Source organism: Colius striatus, chromosome 2, assembly GCF_028858725.1.
Source record: "Colius striatus isolate bColStr4 chromosome 2, bColStr4.1.hap1, whole genome shotgun sequence".
In the NCBI taxonomy this organism is placed as follows: Eukaryota; Metazoa; Chordata; class Aves; order Coliiformes; family Coliidae; genus Colius; species Colius striatus.
Window position 1 is genome coordinate 117,146,225 of NC_084760.1, and position 23,200 is coordinate 117,169,424.

Consider the following 23,200-nt stretch of genomic DNA (forward strand, 5'->3'; position numbering starts at 1 on the left):
CTCAGGAGAAACTGAGAGCTCTGATTACCACAGCACTTTAACTGATGGCCAGATGCTGGGGCAGACGAGGGATCTGGAGCTGCTCGGTGCCATGACCTAACGCTTGGCACGTGGACAGCTGATGGAAGAGTCCAACGTGACCAGGCCAGCACAGTCTTTCAAAAAGCAACCCAAGTCCTTAGTGACAGATTTTCAGGGCTTTATGCTACTACTCCGTAAATCAATAAATTAAAACAAAACAAAAAAATCAAGAAAGAAGAGCACGGACACAGAGAAAGGATTAAGTGCCCAAATATTTACCAAAAGCCAGTGTTAGAAGTACTAGCAGATGATTCTTTGAAGATTAAAATCCCACCATTTCAGTTCCAGTCTTTTCAGTTCACATGCCTGAGACGCCCATCATCCTACAGCACCAAATACAAACCACCATACGACGTACAGCTTTGACACCCTGATGACCACGGCACTGCAAAGTCCCAGTTTCTTGATAAATATGATTGTAAAAAGATGAGTAGGAAATCAGAAATGCAAACATTTTTATTTTCCCCAGACTATTGTAAACTCCTGGCTATTCAGATCACAGCCTGATTTATTCTCTGGATATTTCACATCAGTGACATGACAACACTGATTAGCTGATACTCAATGCTAGAATTCAAGTTGTAACACAAGCACAGAAACGTTAGGACTGTAGACACAGATTGGAAATGAAAAGTGAAGCCCAGGACACACATTTGAGCAAGGGCAGAAAAAACAAAAGCAGACATGACATGGTGGCTGTGAAGAATCACTTTTGAATATGAACCCTGCTGAAAACAAGTTTCCCTGATTAGATGGTTACCTAAGTCTTCCTACAGAAAACCTGTGAGGGCTCTCAACCTGTTCCACTGAAGTCTAAGGCAAAACTACCAGCAGCCTCAGTAGGAGTAAGAGTCAGCCCACAATCTTTAGGACCAAACCCCGTATTTCAGAACATTACACACAGATGCAAAGCACAGAACCAAACACAGGAAATCCAGCAAGCAATGGCAAACATTAAGCACTACCCTTATTTCCCACAAAAACATAGCCCCATGGATTGCCTCAAACATCTGTGGCAGGCATGCTAAAAAGATATCTCTTGTTCTTTTCAATGTAAACTGTGTTTTGGTGTGGTATGGCTGAAGCACAATGGAGCCAAGGGTACACTCTGCTGGTCAGAAGCACCATTTACACTGAAAGCTTTTAACAGTGAGAGTACTGAAAAACTCCATTAATATGACATCTGGACTTGAAGTGGTGCTCCCCACTAGGCTGCTACTTGACTTTTTTTTCATCCTGAATATTAGAGACTATGATGTTATGAATGGACCTTCTCATGTTTAAACATCAGCCTACCTGCTGTGAGAACACTTTCTTTCCTGAAGGACATTTTTTAGCACTATAACATATGTTCAAGAACTCTTTACCTTAGGCTTTTCGTCGAGTATTTGCTGACGAATCTCCTTGTGTTTTTCTACAAGCTTCTCCTGTCTTTTGCTCTGAGCATCTTCTAGCTGTAAGAAAATAGCAGAGGACCTTTTTTCAGAGCTTGCTCATCCTCACTTTTGCACCTCTTCCCAACTCATCAAGACTAAAATGTTATCATTGAAACAAAGAGTAATCCTAATACAAACTTACACACCGTTGTCATAAGCACCCCTGAGCACAACTGCTCTAACAGTTGTGTCTGGACAGGGTAGGTCAGATTTCACACATGGGATTTTGAATCAGAAACGTCCAAAGGGTTTGTTGTAGACTTCTAATGCTGCTAAAAGCATAATGCCTTGATATAAGATATTTTGCTTTAGCTTTTATTATACAAGCTGTGCAAGATGGAACCTGTTCCCAGTAGAGGAGGATCTGTGTTCCAGACTCCTAACTGAACACACTGATAATTTTTGGGCCCCCTTCACTGAAGCACTCAGACACGTGTCTGACTCCATCAGGAATCAAGCATACTTCATTTGCTAATTCTTTAAGTTGCTTCCTGAATCAAGGCCTCTGTGAGCAAAAACAGGTCAACTTTTGAACTGAACTCTCCCTGCACCAAGAGAAAATTCAGTGGTGGCATATGCTTCACAGAGCTGTCACCCAGCCAGACACTGCAGCACACACTTTCAGCCCAGTGCAAACCTCTTACAGGTTCAGAAAAGCTAATACCTGTAATGAAATTGGCTTGTATTTACAGAGCTCATAGCATGGGTTTTGTCTTTCAGTAACTGTACAAATGCAATTAAGGTTACAACGTACTCTGCAATTAAATGTTTATTGACTTTCAGAGATGCTTGTGCAAGCTTTGCATTCATAAGACAGTAACCTAATTAAAGAACATTTTCCATCACTAAACATGGGATATGTCTGAAATTCCCTTTTTTTCTTTTAACTGGAATGTGAAGACAAGTCTACACTGCATCTGTTCAGTCACTTCAGAATCTTTATACCAAGGCTTAGAATCTGCTGTTTAATATGACCTAGCATATGAAAGGTGACATTTTACCCTGCCAAAATGAGAAACAAAGATCCTGCCTGACATACCCTTTTGATGTACTGCACCACCTCCTGGATATATGACCGAATCATTTCCGTCTTCTCTCTGGGGAGGAGCAATCAACAAGTTATTGCAGTCAGTAAGATCACACCAATGCAGTTTAACCCCACACAATTCCTTAAAAATAAGCAAGGACTTTTGACTATAGGGATCTGCCTGCTTTGCTTTTATCCACTTGCTGAATGTGCCATTTGTGACAGGTTGCATCTTTCTGTTATGAAGGGTCAGACTTGCCCATGACCCACAACAAACTCCCTGCTCTTTCACAACAGGCTTTTTCCTGTACTGCCAAGTCTTCAAAGTGTTGGTGGTGTTCCTTAAGGCTCAAATGTCAGTCTTGGAGAATGTGCTACCATCAGTAGATGCACACTGCCACACTGTGGCACATTTTATAGCTGAGAAAAAGTCTCAGCGAGCAGCTACTGCTGGTGACATCTAAGAGACAAACAACTCAGAGAATAAGTTCCCACAAAGAGCAGGGCAGACTTGACTTCAGTCCCCAGCTTTGCTATGTAAACCATATAAAGCTGAACTTGGAGGAAATACTGGAAGTGTTTGAGATGGTTATTAGAAAACTATTGGTCAAAGGCTGAAGATGAGATCTCCCAAAGAGATAAATGCACATAAAATACTGATTTATGGATACTTGAGCTGATGAAATTCAGACAGTACTCTGAAATCTAATTGCCTAAGTGAAGAACAGTGAATTGCTCTTCAGGTGACATGAAATCTGGTGGTTTAGGTAGTTACATAAGCCCTGGCTGCACATAGGAATTAAGAAAGTTAAGTAAGAACAATTAATACAACGTGTTATCTGTGTAAGAAGCTCTTCCACATTCGTGTCAAAGCTGTAACCAGACAACAGCCCAGCCTGAACGACCGGAATGGGATTCTCCAGGTCTCCTTACTCTCTGTCTTACTGCAGAGTGAGGACAAGCTGTGTCACTTGACAGAGCAAAGTTGAGTTTCCCATGTAGCTCCCATCTCACCTTTGCCAAGGGCTCTTTGAAAAGCCCTTGGGGAAAAATAAGAAAAAAGATACAGTGGGAGGCTCCTCCCCCCAAATCTACTTTTCTGTTTCTGAGCTTTGGTGCCTCTAATCCCTCACTCAGCAAATCATTTCCTACTGCAATTGATTTTTACTGCTATAACATTTGTGTATTGACTAACTACTTTTTTCTAATATGACTTCCATGTCCTCTGACTAGCTCTAATCATATTAAGTATTTATCCCTTTTTTCCACAATCAGTTACATTCATTTTGGGTTTTTTTTCCCCTAGGATGTTTACTAAAATTCTGTAATACCAATTCCTAAATTATCTGATGCAGTTCATGGTGTGTCTGTGACCTTCTGTTAGTGTTACCAAACACACAGATTCTATGCTGGGAGGCTCCAAAACCTGTAGAAACTTTCTTTCCTGCAGAAAACCAGACACAGTTGTGTCTTTGTTACTTGGTAACACTCAGATAGTCGAGATTTTTCTCTTTTTTTTTTTGTTCCTCCTGTATTTTTAACTGTCCTTAAGTGATACTAAAGTAAAGACTGGTAACAAGAGTATCTCAGCAAACAGTGCAAGATTAAAATGCTCCATCTGCTTTTTGAGCTGCTTGCCAAAACAAACGGAGGACAAACAAACTTGGATACTGTGCCCTTGGGAACAACAGAATCAACTTGCATAACTACAGTTTGCATTGTCTGATGGTACATTAATGAAATAAATATTCCTGTCCTTGTTCACAGAAACAGCACCCTCAGAGCTCAGCTTTCCTCTCTCTTCCACCCAAAGACTGCACAATACCGTCACTGGAGGAGAATCAGTAGCACATCATCTGATGATAATTGATCACAGAAATAGAGCAAACCTTCCAGTGTGTTGCTGGCACTTCTTTGGAAAGCAACTTTTAACAAGGGCAAGAAGAAAAGATAATTCACAAATAAAAACCTAAGCTACAGTGAAAACAAATCCTGCAGGAGCTGAAGCCACCACGTCTGTTTATACTCAGTGTCCGGATTAACAGCATCTTGGTGAATCACTCCCTCATGCCACCCATAGGCATGTCCCCATACCACCCACCAACATCTCTGCAGCTGACCCAGCCTAAGGAGGATTCCACTGCTCTGATGAGGTATTGAAGTCAGAACAAGGGGCAATGGTTGCAAGCTAGGATATAAAAGGTTGCAAAGAAACAGAAGGAAAAACTTCTTCCCTGTTCAGCTGAGGGAGCACTGCAAGGGGCTGCCCAGATGAGGTGTGGAGTGTCCTTCTCTGGAGACATTCAAACCTCACCTGGATGAGTTCCTGTGTGACCTACTCTAGGTGGTCCTGCTCTGGCAGGGGGGTTGCACCGGATGATCTTTCCAGGTCCCCTCCAACTCTTAAGAGTCTGTGATTCTGTGACTAAAAGCTGCCCTGTACTTAGGGTTGAGTTTTTTCTTTGATTTTTCAGTTGTGAAAAATCTTGTCTCCTCAAAAGATATAAGGATATAGATCTAGGGATATACTTACTCTTCCATCTGGTTTTTATCCTTGGACTTTGCTTCTGTGATCTTCTCCTGCCTCTTCTTGTCCATTTTTTTCTTCAACTCTTTCTTTTCTCTAAAGCATAAAAGGCAAGCTCAAAATGTATTTAAACAAAACCACATGGAGCAGTAATTAGTTATAAGGGGAATAGCACCTTACTTTTCACATGTTTCTTTCAGTTTCTTTAGCTGGCTGTTCTGGCACTCCTCTGCTACATCTGTCAACTTCTGAATAAGCTAGAAAAAGAAATCCCAAGAAACAAAAATATGGATTTTCAGCTACACATCATACATACATCTAAGTTTCCTCAGAAGTGTGTAGCAGACACAAAGGTGTTACACTATTCCCTGACTAATCACCACGGACCAAAAGCCAGTAAACATTAACAGTGTAAATGCATTCTTAACTTGCAGAGTTCAGCCAGACTTGTGTATGTCCAGCTTGCAGAGAAACTACTGCTTCTGTGCAGCAAGGTGATACAGCCTCAGAATGTTAAATATAGATTTTGACCTTTGCTAGGAATTGAAATGTCAATGGTGCTAATTCATAAATGGTCACAAATTGAATTTATGCAACAAATGACAAACTGAAATCCTGCCTCACTGAATATTCAAGGTTTTGTTTGAGTGCTGAAAACATTCCTCTTGCATTGAGCATTATTACATGGAACAGCTTGGATTTCAGGGTGCTCAGGCAGATATTGAAAATTCATGCCTGACAGCTGAGAAAGCTAAGCACAGACAAGCATAACCTGCATTCTGATTGCAGAATCATGGATTCAGGAAATCTGAGTTGCTGGTTTGAAATCTGCTGCACAGTGCTGTGTCCAACCTCACTTGTGCTGAAACTGCTCATAAAAAGAAAGCTTGTGGTGGTGAAGCTACAGGAGAGGACAAATGGACAGGGCTTGTGTGCAACTTCAATGAATGCTGAATTAATGGGGGAAATAGGACCAATTTGGTTTGATCACCCCCTCTAGTTTAAGCCTGATTCTGTAAAATAATCCTCTCAGGAGGATGAGCTGGACAATGTATAGTAGTGCCTATCTAGTCTGATCCACCTTTTCATTCCTTAGATAAAAGAAGTAAGACACCAACAATAGGCCCTCCTCTAAAAGAAAGACATCAGAAAGAATCTCTCAGCTGCATGGCAGATTTTAATTGGAACATTAACTCCTTTGCAGCTCAGAGGGAAAACTGTCTGAAGGTTCTGTGCTAAAAAATGAATTTATCCTGAGATTGTCTCACTGGACAATGCTGAAAATGGAACTTTGCTATGAGAAATGCCATTTCCCAATTGGAAATGAGAAATGAGTTAGTTTACAATGTAAGCCCAACTATGTGGGTCCAAAAAGGTTTGTTTTCATACAAATTAAAGTCTCTTGAGATGCAGTCAACAACTGTAGCTTGAATGTGGACTCTCTTGCCTGTGGTACAGGTAACTGCATCCATGCACCCACACTGGGGCAGCTGTGACTCACTGGTGACAAACAGGGCACCATTTGGGAAGCACAGCTCCATGCTATGCTCTGTGGGAAAGAACTTGTGAAAAGGTCTTGCTGAGCAATATCCACACACGACTCCTCTGACCTGATCTTTGTGGATGGCAGGGCAGAGTAGACAACTCACTTCACCCAATAGTAATAGGGCAAAATGTGATATGATAGAAAAAAAATTGTGAGAGAGGATTGTCTGGAGTTGAGAAACCATTTACACTCCCCTAACACCCTTTAAAAATGTTTTGTGCCTAAGAATATCCATCAGCATCAGCTGCCATCTGCCCAAGCTCCTCTATTTCAGCTCAGAGGGCCTATGATCTTGCTGTAGTTGTCAGCCAAACTCCAGCTGTAAAAACACAAGCTGGCTTGGATGAACGGACACAAAATATTTCTTCACCATATACAGATGATATCCTGCATTCCCTTAAAGCATTCATCAGAAACAGGAACAGTGTTTGGCACAACTCTGTGCCCTGGGAAATGACTCTGTTTTCATTTATTTATTTTTACGGTGTTTCAATGCATTTGCCAGCTAATCCTGTCTCCTTGAGTGTTTTATGTTTAAACAAGTTGTTTAAACAAGTGGCAGAACAAAACATCCAAAAGCTGAAGTAAACTGAGACTTGCATAACTAGAGGTAAGGGCTCTGCATTAGCAGTAATAATCCTTTTGCCTTCCTGCCTTCCATCCAAAGCCTTCTGAGCTTTTAAAAGTGTTAGTGACCAAGTGCCACAACAACCCCTTCAAGCTGCAGCAAAGCACAGACACATCAAGCTCTGAAATGGACTCCAAGTAAGAGGAAGTCCCACTTGATTATACTGTCATGTTGCTTTCATTGCTCATCTTGAGATCACTAAGAAAAGCAGACAAGGTAACAAACGTACCAGCTTAATGTGCTCTCGTTTCTGGTACTTCTCACTGTAATACTGCTCTTGTCTGAGATTTAGCAGCTGCTGTTGTTGCTTTTCCTTCAGCTCAACCAACTTCTGGGTCATTTCAGAGTCAAGTGCAGCTAACTCCTGTTCGATAGTTGAAGAGCTGTGGTCTGGGCTGCCCGGTTCAGACCTGCAAAGACACACAAGGTCTAAGTCACTAAGTGTGTACACTCTGCTCCACATTTAAACCATGTTTTAAGGTAGCTAGTTATATGTAGCTCATTAAGAAGTTTCTCACCACCACATATAAGGCCAGAAGATTATTTTAGCTCTAGGAACTCCAAACATTTATTTTTTTAGGAATAAAACCAGTGCTAGCAGTTTATTTATGGCAAACTTCATTTTACTAACCCATCATAGCAGCGTGAACCAGACTAAGCACACATGAGACAAGAGTTCTCATAAACTGATGCCCATGGAACTTGTTTATCCACTTCCAGACATGGAACTTGAACTTCCAAGCTGCACAGTCCTCAGTAGAAATGGTGAATGCCAAGTACTTTGGAAAGAGAGTCATCCTTGCACCCACTTACTTAGCAATACAATTAAGAGTATGACTTTACATCTGCATTTATAAAATGCTCTGAAATGGTAGGAACATCCCTTTATTTGTTATTTTCTCCCCTCTTCAGGAAATGCCATGCATAGCACACACAGAAGAAAGTGCTCTTTGGGAGGAAAACACCCAGATTGGGGAGTAAACCTCAGAAAAGCAGCACATAGGAGCAAAGGAAAAATACAATAAGGAAGCTAGAAAGCAAGAGTAGAAAACAGTTTGGTTTGTTGGGGTCTTTTTTTCTTTCTTAAGACAGAAGGAAGGATTAACTAATTGTGAAAGGAGCCATGATGACACTAAACTACTCGAGGAAACAATAAGTAGCAAAAGCAGCATGACCCAGGCCAGCACTAAGCTAAATCCAAGGCAAAAAAACAGTACGTAAAAAAAGATTCTGCTGTGTCACTGCTCTGCTGATGTATTTACTGCTGCACTCAGATGTTAAATCAGTTGCCTGGGAAACCTCTGAGCAGTGCATGAGATGGGCAAAACAGTGAAATCTTGAACAGAGAAGGCTGACACTGAGACAAATGAGTTTGCTACTCAGAAATTGCAGATTACCCAGCAGAGAACTTGCTACACTGTCTACCTCCCTCCTCTCACCCAGGTTCAAGTGTGCAGCTCCTGTCCATTAGCATTACTTCAACTAAAATAATTTGAAGCTGCTCTCATCAGTCTGCAGATACAAACCTCATGGTAGCCTCTTCTTATTTCTTGTGTTTTAATATTCTGCCATGAGGTTAAGTGGTGCCAAGGTGACAGATGAGGATAATTTAAATACACAGGTAGAAGACAGAATTAATGAATATTAAAGTCAGCATATTATGGTATTACACTATACATCTGAAAGCTTGAGAAAGAACTAAGGCTTATTTCTAAATGCTGGCTAAGATACTGTCTTTGAAAGGACACAACAGTAAAGAAACTTCACCACCAACAAAACACTTGTGTATATGTATAAACACTTCAGACCTCTTGTAGACAACGGCTCCACTGAACCTTTGCCCATTCTTAGGCAAGGGCAAGAAACAGGAGTGATTCTGAGGAGAGACAAAACATTTTTATGGCAACCTGATCCAAGGACCCCTGATGAAGTAGTGATTTATACTTTGCAGTCACAGGCAAAGAGCTTGAGTAATAATTTTAAAATGATAAAAATCACCCTTTTCCTTGGGATGCAGTATTCTGTTACAAGTCTGCTGCTTCAGATAATATGCACCTACAAGTTTGGAAATCCCTGAAAATGTATTCCTGCCCTTTTAGACTTCAACCTCAGGTTTTTTTTAACCTTCAGATTTCTCTGTATCTGCACATAAAACCTCACATCTCTGAAATCACTTTGACAGCTCCATGACTGCAGGGCTTTATTGCCTGATATCACCAATGACTTATGGTCAGACCATAACAAAAAAAACCCGAAATCCTTTTTACTCAAAGATAAACAAGTAATTTCATTTACCCTCTTTGATTTTCTGCTTAAATTTGAACAGAATATGCTAGAGGAAAAGAAACGTGACATTGTTCTGTCTGTTAGTATCTGTAACTCATGCTGATGATGTAAAACATAGGGGATAATATAGCACTGTATGTGCAGCTGACCAGGGAGTTTGTGAAACTCAAGTGTAGAGCCTGGAAGCCTGAAAACTGGCAACAGTTAAGGCCAGCTGAACATAGATACATTATGAGTGTTAAGCTTCTATTAAGCCCAATGACATTCTGTCATCAGGCAAGCACAAATGAGTAAGCTCCTTCCCTGGGACAAGTTATGGCCTCAGTCCCAGCCACTTACATTTAGAGGTACTATCAACAAGGCTGGCAGCCAGAGCATGCTTGTAGACTCTTTTTTTTCTCTGATGGTGTCCTACCAAAAAGTATCAAGTAATTTTTTAATGTTCCTTCAAGGTCTTCATGCTTCAGAACTTCAGCTATATCAATTTTATGTAAAGGTTCAAGGACTTTTGTGCTTATCTAATTTAATTAAGTAAAATGAGAATGCTGCACTGAGAAATACAGATTCAACTGCACTAAGTAGCAGACACTGGTTGCTCTTGTGGGTATGTTTTGCCAGGAATTCAGCATTTATCTGTATTAACACATAGTTCCTTACCACATGGATGAGACAATAGTTGTGGCAAGAAGCCATGTTCAACTTACCTTTTCTTACTGTCTCTTTTTGCCGTTTTTTCCAGAACTGCTCGTCGCCGCAGGTAGTCGTTTTGGATCTCATTATACTTTGCAGTGTGCTCTTTGATAAGGTCAGTGGTTTTCTTGTGGTGCCTCTTTACAAGATCCTTCATTTCCTTGTAGTGCTTCTTTTGAAGCTTAACAAAAGACTTCTGTTGTTTTAACTCCTCAATAGTCTGCGCTTCCACTTCTACAATGATAATAACAAAAGGCACTTCAGTTCCCTAATGATGTATGATTTCAGTCAGAGAATCTAGAATTGCCTCTTGCAGGAAAGAAATAAAGCATGCTTGTTTACTGCAGGTAAGTGAAATGTGCTAGCTTCATCCCAGTATCTGGAAATAAGCTCATCAGATTGAAGACAATGTGGCAAATTTTAATTGAGATGAGAATAAGAAGTGAGATGAAAATTCTGAACATCAAGATGATTAGCAAATTGAAACCCAGGTGTTGTCTGTCCTCAACTCCTTTCAGATGCAAAAGATTCCAATGAGGCCAAGATATAAAAACACAATCTTACATAGATATGACCACAGATCTTTTTGGTACCCACTGTACACTTCAAGTCTCTCTTCTCTCTGGGTGGGCTACATAACACGCTGCTGCTTCATCCGCTTTCACAAGCAGCACTTCTTCAGCTGCTGTTCTCCTCCCCTGACCTGGGCACTGCCTGGAGGCATCTGTCCTGGTATCATCACTTCTCTCTTGCTGTAGACCCAGCATCGGGGGAGTCACAGACATCTGCCTGCCAGTCTGGCAAAGGATGGGCAGCTGCACGCTGAGAACTGCACTTCAGTGCTGGCACTCCAACAGCAGCTATGATGGACAGCCTGCTCTGTGAACCCAGATCACAGCCTGAGCTCAGTGGCTGCAAACCCAACCTGCAGGAACTCATCCCAAATCAGCAACTACTTTAAAAACAGAGTAGGTCTGGAGGGAACATTGACTTGCATGAGCTGAGGTAACAGCTCTGAAAAAGCCAGGCTGAAGACCACCTTCCCAGACAACAGACCGATTGCATGAGGCCAGCTGATATTCCCATGACACAGCCCAGCACATAAGGGAGGCTGAGGAAGAGGTAACATGCAGAATTTCATGCCTTACCTGTTTTTCACACCTAAATGCTGGATTTGTGGTGAGTATTAATGTAGGAGAATGACTACAAAATAAGAGATTTCCAATCTAACCTCTGACTCCAGGATAGAGGACATGGCTCCCAATCAAACAGCAGGGCACTATTTGACAGGGCAGTTTGCTTAATGTAATGGAAATTCCACTTTTGTAGGAGCAATGGGAACACTGTAAGGCTAATGAAGACAAAATGGTATTCAGAGGACATTTAATTTCAGTTCTCATAACAATGCTGGTCTTTTTTCTGCATTAGATGGTAAATGTGCTTGTGAAAATACAACTATGAGACACTTACAAAAAGAATCCCTGTTGGCACCCAACACTGATCTCACAAAACGTGTGCTCAAACATTTAGTAACTTCAGAGCTGAGGAAGAAAACATGGTACACTTTCTGTGAGCTACTGTACTCCTAATGACTCAAAGAAGTGTCAAAGCCATGTGGCATGTTTCATAGAAGTGATGTTTCTCTTGACAAAAAAGCATATCATTCATGCAGTGTAAACTATGTATTACCTGTGAGGACACTCTGAATAAGATCTTCTGTCTTGGCAGGTGCTTTCACCGAACCTAGAGGTGGAAGAGATGACTAATTCTAATTCTTTCAGAACAACAGACATTATTGTTCTGGTGACACATGACATACACTGACACTGGCATTTATCAATCAATCATTTCAGAAAACATCTGAACAGAAGAGTAACAACATGGAAAACAGCCATCCTGTGAACAAAAGCAAAAAGGCAACCTTCTGAGAACCCACCTGAGCTCTGCTGTTTGACTTACGAGGAGGATGATACTGAACTCACTTGTGTAAGTCATTTCAGTGGTACTAGGCTGACAGTACAACTGCCCTATGTTATGATGTCAGCTCTGAATTTCTGTACACAAGATGAAACCAAGCTCCTTGGCAGTCAGTTAGATCAAGCCCGAGGAGATTGCAGTCACTACATGGTACACACTGTGGTTTAACAAGCATTTGTTATAGGAGATACGTCAATACAAAATATGTAAGCATCTAAGACTATTTTGTGTGTGGAGTAAGATGTAACCACATGCAGAAATTAGGCATGCTTGTAAAAACAATTTAAGGCCATTCCTGCACTTGAAACAACAACAACAACAAAACCCCACTAAATTTTCTTGCTTGTATTGAACTTCAGTTCCACCACAAAAGCAACTCTTAAAGAGAAGATATTGGTACACTTGGAGAAAATTGGCCCTAACAGCATGTAAAAGTAGTGGGAAAATGTCTACCTATTTTTATAAAATCAAACCAAAGACAACTCCCACCCTTTGTTCTTTAAATGCAAAGAAAAATCATTATCCAGATGTATTTTGAAAAGATGGGACTTCTTAAAATTTCCTTTGTCTTGTTGATTCACCTGGTGCTGGTTGGCTGTGGACAACCTGAGTTGCTGGTTTTGGTGTAAGAGAGGCAGTGTAGTTGACTCCATTCTCTGCTGGTGTTGGCCTGGGTTCATTGTTAGCTTCGGATGGTGCATCTCCGTGCTCAATCTGATAATACATAATGGTTTACATTACTCTTCCCAACTGACAGACTTCAAAGTATTTATTTGCAGGTCTAGTTTAGCCTCCTTTTTTTTTTTTAAATGTCAGATTCTGTACATTTTAAATAGAAACCATTCTAAAAGAAAAGAAGAAAAAAAAGGTAACCTTAAAGGCCATGGTAATCCAGGGGGTTCATTTTGCAGGGTAAATTTCAAGAAGCAATAGAGCATGTATTATTCTGGAAAAGTATTTGTCTTTTAAGTGGATATAACTCGTCAGGGACATCTTTCAGTACAGTATACATTAGCTGCACCAGGTGGGAAATCTGTATTTTATTGAAAAGCTTTGTTCTTTGTCACAAAACCTTTCTAGAAATAATGTAGAAGCTGGCAGGAAAATGCTACTCAAATCCCTGTTGTGCACCAAACACGTACACCAAATAACTTCTAAATTTCATAGATCCACACAGCCCTACCATTATTCACCATTCTTGCAGAACAGAGACCTACTTCTGAGGCACAAGATCTCACATTCTTGTAATTACACTCCAAGGAGAATGTGTAAACAGTACCTCCATCCTGCTGCATAAATACATCTGTGGTATCCAAATATTTAAGCATTTTCCACAATCTTTTCTTTCTCTCCAGTTTCCTACAGGCTCAGGCTTACAGCGTAGGTTGTACTATGTATCAGACAACTTAAATTTTCCTCATGACCATCCTGTTCTAAGCAGGCACCCAGCAAGCAGAAGGTCATTCAAAGCTATTTTGTATTTTGAAACAGCCAAGCCCTGCTTCCTGCTGGCTCTGTGAGGGGCCAGTTGCTGCAGTGTCTCACGGGGTAGTTTTGGATTTGTTCCTTCAGCTGCTTCCATTTCACTCTTTGATGGTAATCACACTACAGGCAGAGGCAGGACACCACAGTTGTTGGGGTTTTCCCCTTGATTGCTCCACACTTGCAAAATATTAGCCTGCACTGGTCTGTGTTGTGTTGTTTCTGCTGCTGATTTCCTTCATCTCGGCCCTGACAACATACTGTACTGTTGTCAAAGGATTTCTGTCTCAACAGCCTATTTCTACCAGAATTATAGGAGACCTACCAGAGCCAGAAACATGAGTCAATTGAAAACCAATGCCAACAACTTCATTTATATCAAGCAGGAATGACTGCAATAAAATAAGGAAAAACATCATCTAGCCAAGGCAACAGTAAAACCATGGGACGGGCAAAACCTGCAGCTCTGACAAACACAGAGAGACATCGTTACCCCTCAGTTCTCCTGAAAAGATACTCCTCACAGGATGCAATTCATTAGTTTCATAAAAAGAATGTTTGCCATATAGATCACCATTCCTAACTTTGGGCAAGTTTGTTCAGAGCAGGGGAAAATGCACTCTTCTTTTTTAGTGGGGAACTAGGTTTGTGTTTGGTGCGAAGTGCTGCTTGTTGAGAAACTATTAATACAGCCTGTCAGTTTTGGACAGAAAACATCTGTTTCCAGAAACTAAAGCAGAAATGTGAGACAGGATCAGGAAGTGAATAAAGAGTAATTTTCACTACATCAAGCAATCTAATCTCATTAAAAAGCACTTTCTCTTCTCATAATTCATCACACAGAATGCTAAAGTAAACATGGTTTTTCCTTAGTAGAGGGTATTTTAGGCTCTTTTTAAACCATGATGTAATCCAGCCTTACAATTTATAGTTTTAATATTCACAGACAATGGTTTATGTTCCACACGTTGCCATGTCTTTTGCAGGACAGTCTATTTACCAAGTACAGAGATACATAACCATCCAGGAACATATCTATAGGTGCTAATTTATTTCTACAGAGAAAAGGAGCTGTAAAGTATTGGGGTTGGGAAGATCTCCTCTGTGCAGGACTGTTATGACTAGGTGGGCAGTTCTTAAATCAGTTTGCCTCTGTTCTCCTTAGCAAAGTATAAGCCAGGTTTCCTTACAAGAAGTGTCAGATCAATCTAATTTCCATTCCTGTAACATGGTGTGATCATTATGGCTTGTAAAATGATGCCTGAGTTTTCATGTGCAGTAGTGGTATCAGATGTGCTGAATGTAGATGCTCTCCTAGAGATGTTTTTATTTACTTTACCTAGCAAAATAATTTTCTTTAACCAAAGACGCCCACTGGTTTGTTTTATTTATATCCAGATCTGCAAAACGGTTAGTTTCCATTTCAACACTGGTTTATGGGTAGAAACAACAGGTCAGATGCTCTGCTGCTTCCATGTCAGACACATTAATGAGCCAGCAAGGCCTCCTGCCTGCAGTGGGAATGACCATGCAGCCCCAGAACACTACACCACCACACACAGCCAAGATGCATTTCACTCCGGCTGCCCTCTCCCAGACCCCCTCATGCTTCTGCTCCCACAACTGCAGGGGTGAAAATGTACTAATTAGTTACATCCATCCATTAGGCTGGGATTAATTCATCCCAAGGAACTCTGCAAATGGCTTATTCCTCCTGTCTGTACTGGACATCAGGCAGGGGAACAGAAGGCAACCTCCACTGACTGTATGTTCATTAAGCTTTAAAACGTGTGCAGGTAAGATCAGTTAAAGGTGCAAAACCCACACTGCAGACACTACAGTGCTACCACTCTGCAAAGATAGCTGTTCTAAAGCCAGGCTGGAAAGAGGAACTGACCCGAGAGCTAAAGGTAGGAACTCATGGTAAACTCATGATGAGAACACTGCAAATAGATACAGAAAATGTGCTGTTTTTTGTCAGTTCTTCATTCTTTGTTTATGTGATTACATTGCAGTGTGTAAATTGAAGCCTAAATAAAGGTTGTTCAGAACAATTCACTATTAGGCAGCTTATTTGACTACTTTTCTGCATGAACCCTGAGGAAATTCCTACAGACATGCAGTTTAAACTTCTAGGTAGCATGGAATAAAACTGCTGTTTTCCTGTGACAGCTGCAAGAACTCAGCTGGGAAAAATAAATGCGTGTGAGGGGACAGAAAGAGGTGTGGGGAGGTGGAATCTGTGCTAGGAGAGAGCACAGCTTTGCACACAAACATTTATAGTGTGTAAATTTGAAGCTGCACATAGAGAAATTGAATCCAGGTGCACTTGTGTGTACATTTCTGGCAAACATACTTGGGTTATTTAGCTATGCTGCCAGGGAATGTGTTTGCATTTATTAACTGGTGTGACTCTAGTGGGCCAATGTGGGTGGACAAAACAGCCCAGCTGACTGATGAAGAAAACGTTATCATCACGTAATACAACCAGGCAATTCCAGATTTCCAAGTACAGCCCTGCTGCCAAATATCTTACCCAGAATGGGTGTATAAATAGAGGTTACAAGCAGCAATTTCGTACCTGTCCCTTGCTATGGAATGGTGATACATTTTTAGCAAATGCATCACTACAACCATTACAATTTTCTTCTAAAAAGTATTTCTCTGCTACTCCATAACGAGCTCCTTTATCCTATGAGCTTTCAAGCTCCTTGAAACCACCTGAGCACTACAATTAATCTTTCCTTCTTCCCATTTGCTTTAGAAGATCCTCCGTGACGGGATTTTTCTGACAAATAAGCCTGCACAAACCAGGAAAATCTGTACTTTTTCAAAAGTAAAAATGACCTCTAAGGTATTTAAAGGATTATGTTAAAAAAAGACTTGCTATTAAAATAGAATCTCATGTGTAGAGTGTCCTAGATAAATGCCAAAGATACTATTGAGCATTTCACAGTGTCCTCATTCAGCCGAACTTGTGACACTGCTCAAAGAGTAAATTGTTGGCCACTGAATCGTAATGACTTTCACTCATCTGGTCTGCTTTAGGAATGTATTCTTGGGTACAAAATCTAGTTCAATGAGGCTTTGCACATCTGAGAATTGAAGAAGACAGGCACCAGGGCTGAGGGCAGTTAGGACTGTAAAGCATTTCTCCATCTTAGTTAGAGATCTGTACTGAGTGCCTTTTGATTCACATGATGTGCCTAACATCTGACACAAGCAATCTTTAAAAGACAAGGCTGGTACTTTCAAACATTCCAACATTGCTAAAAGAAAGTGAACTGCCAGTACTCTCAATTATTCTCAAAATAAGCATCTATGCATTTGCATGCACAACACCTTCGATTGTACAGGAAAACAGGGTTTACAGGTCAGTCCATAGCTAGCCACATATATCCAAACAGATACTTAAACTGAAAATGTGGCTCCCACAGCTTTCAGGTAAGCTACAATAGACCTGAGCATTTATTAACCCATGTCTCCTGCCTCTCCATGTGTCTGTCTCCATGTCTCTTTCTAAGACCTATGAAGGATTGGATCAGTTGACCTCCAACGGCCCTTTCCCATCTAAATTATTGTATGATTGTCTCTTTAGGTTCATGGAGAATGTATAGAGACACCATAATCTGAGATACACAAATGTTTCTGAACAGAATAACTTCTCCAGAAACAGAGTCTGAAATTGTGGAAAACCTGTAATATTTTCAGGAAAAGCTGCTCACACAGAGTTGTCCTTTTTTAAGGGGAATTTTGGCATCACACTGAAAATCAACAGGCAATGACTTCCTAAGATTTATTGTATTAACAAGGTTGTAAACCAAAGTTTTGTATAACCAAGTATAACAAAACTGCAAATCAGCATACATAGGACATGATTTTTCATTCAGCTTTCAGTGTCTCTACCTCTGAGCACACCCAGTGCAATGCTCCTCGGCTGTAACGTACCTTGGTCTCATTCTAGGTGAGATGTTTACAGGTGTTCAACTAATCAACACATACAAATTCTCAAAGACAAATATTGAAAGTCTTGCTAAGTAAAGCAGGTGCTTTGTAAATACTGTAACATAATTTGCAGAAAGAATCTCCCTTACCTCTTTCTTTACCTCTTCTTCATCTTCCAGAGTCAGTGCTGCCAGTTGCTTTGCTCTCTGCTCCATCAAGTTGACGTATCTGATTGGATTGGATAAGGCCTCGATCACATCTAGGAATAATGCAAATACTTTAGTTTCAAGCCTCTTATGTTATGGTTCCAGTGCTCTGCAGGTTTTAAGAAAGAGGCTGTATTTTTCCATACAGATCTGCTTCTAGGTTCTCGATACAACAGTGGAGGGGAGTACACCGTCACTAACAAATACTCTAACATGAACCCTCTTTGAGTTTGTGTTTGGGTCTCATGGACGTGAATTTTCTGTAGAGGGGATTTTCAAAGCTTACACCACCAGCAAACTCAGGTCCTGCTTCATATGAGGCACAGAGAAGCATTAGTAAAAACTCTGGCTTTTAAAAACATCAGAGTAGCTATGAAGAATACTGTGTTTCACTGAAGATGCACAGTATGGTCTTTAAAGCTATTCTTGTTTAGAGCTGATTCCAACAGACAGTGTTCTCTAGCAATCACAGCATTTTCCTCTGCTTAGGAAACTGTTAATATGACTGTGCCCTGTAAGCCAAGCTTCATTTGACAAACGCCTGGGCCACTCCTTCCATTAGAGTCCTACAAGGTCTGCTGAAAAGAAGAGCTGGGCCTAATCCTAAACCTCAGGCAGGCTGCTCTGCATCAGGTCATCTTGTATGAGAGATGAGATGTAATGACCCACCTGATGCAGAGGTTTGGTTACAAGACTCTTATCCCAATATGACAAGCCATCTACACCACATTCATTTTGCTCTTCAGTTAACCTTAGTATTTCCCAGTAGGAAAAATCTCACAGAATTACCTGCATAAGTATCAGGTACATAGTCTTTGACCTCTATGTACACAAAGAGAGCTGGCAGTGTCAAAGGCTGGTTCCTCTCATTTCTTAAACAGATGTAGTGATAGCCTGCAAAATAAGAAACAACCAGTTCAGAGCATAAACTCCTCCATGGGCACTTCCAATGTAATTGTGTTACCATTTGTTATCTATAGTGTGGCTCCAACTGAGCAGCCCACCCCAGGGACTTGTGGTTTTACCTGAAGGGTTTCAGAAATAAGTATACAGACAAGGGACTGTTAGAAAAGCACATGACACTGCAGTTGAAAACAGCATTCTCCCTTTCTTTTTACATCTGTGAATAACACTAAAAGCCGGCATTTGTGTAATTTTTGATGCATTTTATTGCCTTTGGCTGAATTGTCATTTCAGTTTCATAGCCTATATTTCATTTTCAGAAGTGACCCTCAGAGTACTCAGGAATCTGAACAGCCAAGTAAAACTGAGATGTAACAGTTCATCCATCACAGTTATCTGATTTAAAGAAAAGGCAACGTGGCACTTAAGCTACAAAGTGAGAGTATGAATCTTACCACGTAACCAACTAAAAAGAGTATTATAAAATACATCTAAAAAGAGTATTTTCAGACTGTTAGAAAGCTGGTTGTCTTGTGAGTGTGGGGAGATGCTCACTTGGCTGATGTGAACAACTTCCTCACCAAGTAATGGGCAAATCCTTGCTTTGGGAATACTGTGGTAATTCTGAGGGTGTGTGTGACAGTATGACTTAGTTCTCAATAATGTCTCAGAAATGAGAAGTTACACATCACAAAGGCTTCTCAGTTCTCTTAATCTCCTCCAGGAAATTTTCAGCATGTACACAAACTAAAATCATCCTGTTGTTCTCCATCACATGCTGTAAAAGGAAAGAAGATGGGCCCGTGGGTAAAAGCTCTTGAAAGTCCTTGTATAATGTAAAACAGTGGACTTTGTACTAAAAAACACCAGCTTAAAAGTAGGTACTTGACTCAGTGCTCTGCTGACTGAGCTCTGTGTTGCATGAAGGGTGAATGCCATGAAAGGGGATCAGAGGTGGTAAGAGTTCACTTTAACAGAAAAGGGGAATCCTTCACATCCCCCTTTCTCCTCTCCAATCACCTGTCTTCTCTCTGGAGCTTCACAGATTATCCACGAGGCAATTATACCCATTAAGCTAGCAGAGAGCAGTGGGGAGTTTTCTGTTGAATTGATAAGCTAAGCTGGCTCACAAAAAAAGTGTGAAGACTGGCAGAGCTGGCACAACAGAATGGCCAGGGATGCATGGCCAAGGGCAGGGCAGAGAGAAGCAAAGGCAGGGGGAAAGAGAAGCAATGAGGAAATGCTGGAGCAATGACATGCCCAGCAGCCACGACCCCTGGCCAGCCTGTTTGTGCTTGCAGTGAGGCCACCTGACCCACACCACCTAGGACAAAAATGCTTGGAGCTCTTAGGAGAGCCCTGCCACAAGAGAAGGGACTGATTTATACCTTATGTGAGATCAGGTCGCCAGGAATAATATGGACAACAACTGCTAGATGCAGAGATACATGAGTTTTGTGCTCACTGCTGAGACTGGATAGTTAAGGTACAGGGTATACAGTCTTCCCTTTCCACTGTGCCTGAAGCTGGGCACATGTTTACAGCCCATATGCTTGCCCTAATTTAGTTTCCTTCCCTCCCTGGCAAAGCTGGCATTGAAGTCAGATACTTCTCTTGCTCAACATGCCAATGTCACTGCATCTTTCTGAAGCACAATCTCTAACAAGTCTCTGGCCTGGAAAATTAGGGCTGAGTTGTCACATAAGACAATTTCCAGTTAAGTGGTCACTAATTAAACCAGAAATAATTATACCATTTGAAGAGATCAGTAATGATTTTTTGGTGTTTTTTTTAATTTTGAGGAATAAAGATGAAAGTCATTTTGGGTTGACTTCAAAGTTTTGCAGAGATACAGCAGCCTGCATATAGGTTAGTCCTTGTATGAGTGTAAAAATTCCATCAGACATTAGGGCATCTTTTGCTTTCATTCCCAGCAATCTCCCATTCTCACAGATGACATCAAAATTGGCTGTTGCTGCACTCTTTCCTTTAAAAATGTACAATTGCAGTTTTTTTGCATAGAATTGTGAACATGCAGTTAATCTACTGGGGATCAATAAGTGCCAGCCATGCTTCTGATGCTTAATTTGACTGGTTTCCCTGGATCATTATAAATGTAAATGTCTGGTGAAATATGACATTTTCCTTTTCAAAGTTGAAACAGGTCATTCAAATCCCCACTTGGCTATAAAGCTGTGTCGTGGCTGCTGATTTATAGCACAGCGATTGTGGCTTGCTGCTTCTTTTCACTGAACAATGTCTGTTTCAATGGAGGAAAACAAAAAGGCTACCTGGTCGAATTGCTGAGACTGGTAATATCCGATGCCCAATGAATTTCCCTCCTTCTTCATACACTGCTAGCCTCAAACAGGCCAGGGTAGGTAAAACAACCTAAAAGGCAATACGGTTGCATTATTAATTCTCTGTTCTGAACGAAATAGCTCCTTCCAGACACAGGCTACATATAGCAGACAAAGTTCAGTCTGGCAGATAGTAACATCTACACATCTATAGGAGGGTTTTACCACAGGAGAGGTCAGGGTTATGCACCCATGTGCCAAATAACTCATCACAGAAACATTCTTCAACCAAGAAACTTGAGGTGAGAGGTGTGCATAGTATGTTGAACCCAGCAACTTGACCCTATATTTTCCATATGATACAAGGGACTATAGGAGCTCCACTCCTATTTTACTTCAGTGCTGTTCTGTTTTCTGCTTATTAGTCACAACCCTACACATTTTTTTCCTTTGTGTTTGTAACAAGGGGATTACTTCTAAGAAAAGTCCACTGCTAGGCATTAGTGCTGAAAAGCCAACATGGAACTCAACCTGTTTTACAACCCTAGTACAATCTTTCCAGTGCTCCAGCACATCCACTGGCTGGGTCTGAAGAGATTTAATCAGGCAGGATGTTTACTAGGATTGGATGCTTTCTTGGCACTACATAAGAAAGAAGGCCAAACAGCAAAAAAAGAAAACAAGACATTGAAAAAGGACCCTTAAAGTAGCCTACCAAGACAGGACACTTTAATATTACTTTAACAAACATGTGGAGCATAATTAATCGTATTTTCTTAATATATCATATAATAACACAAATACATCATATATAACATTAAATAAAAATACACAAATACACATCTTTTTAACCTGGACACAGATGTGCATTTTTTTCAGAACAGAATGCTGAAATGTATCTAGACAATGCAGGAAAAAAGATAATCCAAACCGGAGAGCTCCTCTATTTTCAGCATCACTAACAATAGCAATCTATGCTTCTCTGAGCACAGAGGCAGTCAGGCACGATCATTAACCAAATAGAGGAATGAAGTACACTAATCAGAAGTTCATTACAGTAGAAAAATACTAGTGATGTTTCCAAACTTAAGCTCTGGCAGGCTGCCAAAGCAAAGTCATTCAGAAGGCCAAATATTCAGGGAAAAGGGCTGTACTCTCTACAAAGGAAGGCTGCAAGTATCAATTTTCGAAACATCTCGGTGAAATTCATCTGCTGAGAGAAATATGAAAGACATTGTTTTACAAACAGCCGGGCTCAGGGTCCACACTCAACCACAGTGCCCAATAAGCACAACCCAGAGAAAAAAACCTGGTTGCAAGTGTGTTGTGAAGCACAATAAGACACTGCACAATCTTAAAAATCATGCTCTGAATTTTCTGCTCCCTCAAAGTTCAGAGAGTTGAGTCTGAGTAACATTGTTGCACGAGTAACTCGGGAGCCTGTGTCTCATTCCAAGTGGATTGGATTTGTGTGGTTCAAGAAATCTCTTGCTTTCCTTCCTAACAAATGCAATTACCCCACTGGACAGTCATAGAACGAGCCCAAAGCTTGTTTGAGAAGAAAACGTTACACTGACCTTCTTAAACACGATGGTTTCCTCATCCCAGACAGGATTAACTGCATTGCCTTGAGAGGTCTTGGTCTTCAAAGCTTTCCTTCTTGTATCCACAGGCAGGCCAAACATGTCCACTTCTACATAGGTACCAACTTTTTTATCAGACAGAAATTGACCTGAAATTATCTAAAACCAAAACAAATGAGGATCACTAGAGACTGCTTTGGTGGATTAGGAAGTGGGTGGCTGAAATGCAGATGGATAATTAATGGTCAGATAGTATGCATTTAAAATCAAACCAAAACAAAACCAACCCCATAGTAACCTAAAAAAACACTGGTTAATATTGCAGACACGGGAAAACAACTTACAAGGCCTGGTTTCCTGTGACCCTGTGGTCCTCAATTCCCCTGTGAGCAATAATGTGGCTTGGGATGATGTTGTTGCCCTTCTCTCTCAAATGGGAATACCCATTTGGATCTCATTCTCAATCTGTCTGCCTATTTCCACAACACAGTATCTTTGAGAACTGTAATTTCTATCCAGATTCAACAACAGGTTCAAAAAATACCAGCAAAAAAATGAGGTGTAAGCAGCAGAGAAACTACAT

At 40.8% G+C, this 23,200-nt stretch overlaps 1 protein-coding gene across 2 annotated transcripts in view; it reads right to left on the minus strand.

Annotated features, from left to right (window-relative positions):
• Positions 1-23,200, minus strand: part of PLCB1 (phospholipase C beta 1) — a 374,348-nt gene that overhangs the window by 55,812 nt on the left and 295,336 nt on the right. For both annotated transcript variants that reach the window (XM_061989255.1, XM_061989256.1), the window contains exons 20-31: positions 22,612-22,776; positions 21,026-21,125; positions 18,621-18,725; positions 17,775-17,884; positions 12,780-12,912; positions 11,911-11,964; positions 10,236-10,455; positions 7,475-7,655; positions 5,252-5,328; positions 5,078-5,167; positions 2,557-2,614; positions 1,449-1,535 (exon numbers count right to left, since the gene is read on the minus strand). In XM_061989255.1, coding sequence (XP_061845239.1) covers positions 1,449-1,535; positions 2,557-2,614; positions 5,078-5,167; positions 5,252-5,328; positions 7,475-7,655; positions 10,236-10,455; positions 11,911-11,964; positions 12,780-12,912; positions 17,775-17,884; positions 18,621-18,725; positions 21,026-21,125; positions 22,612-22,776 — 1,380 coding nt within the window. The remainder of the gene's footprint in view (positions 1-1,448; positions 1,536-2,556; positions 2,615-5,077; positions 5,168-5,251; positions 5,329-7,474; positions 7,656-10,235; positions 10,456-11,910; positions 11,965-12,779; positions 12,913-17,774; positions 17,885-18,620; positions 18,726-21,025; positions 21,126-22,611; positions 22,777-23,200) is intronic.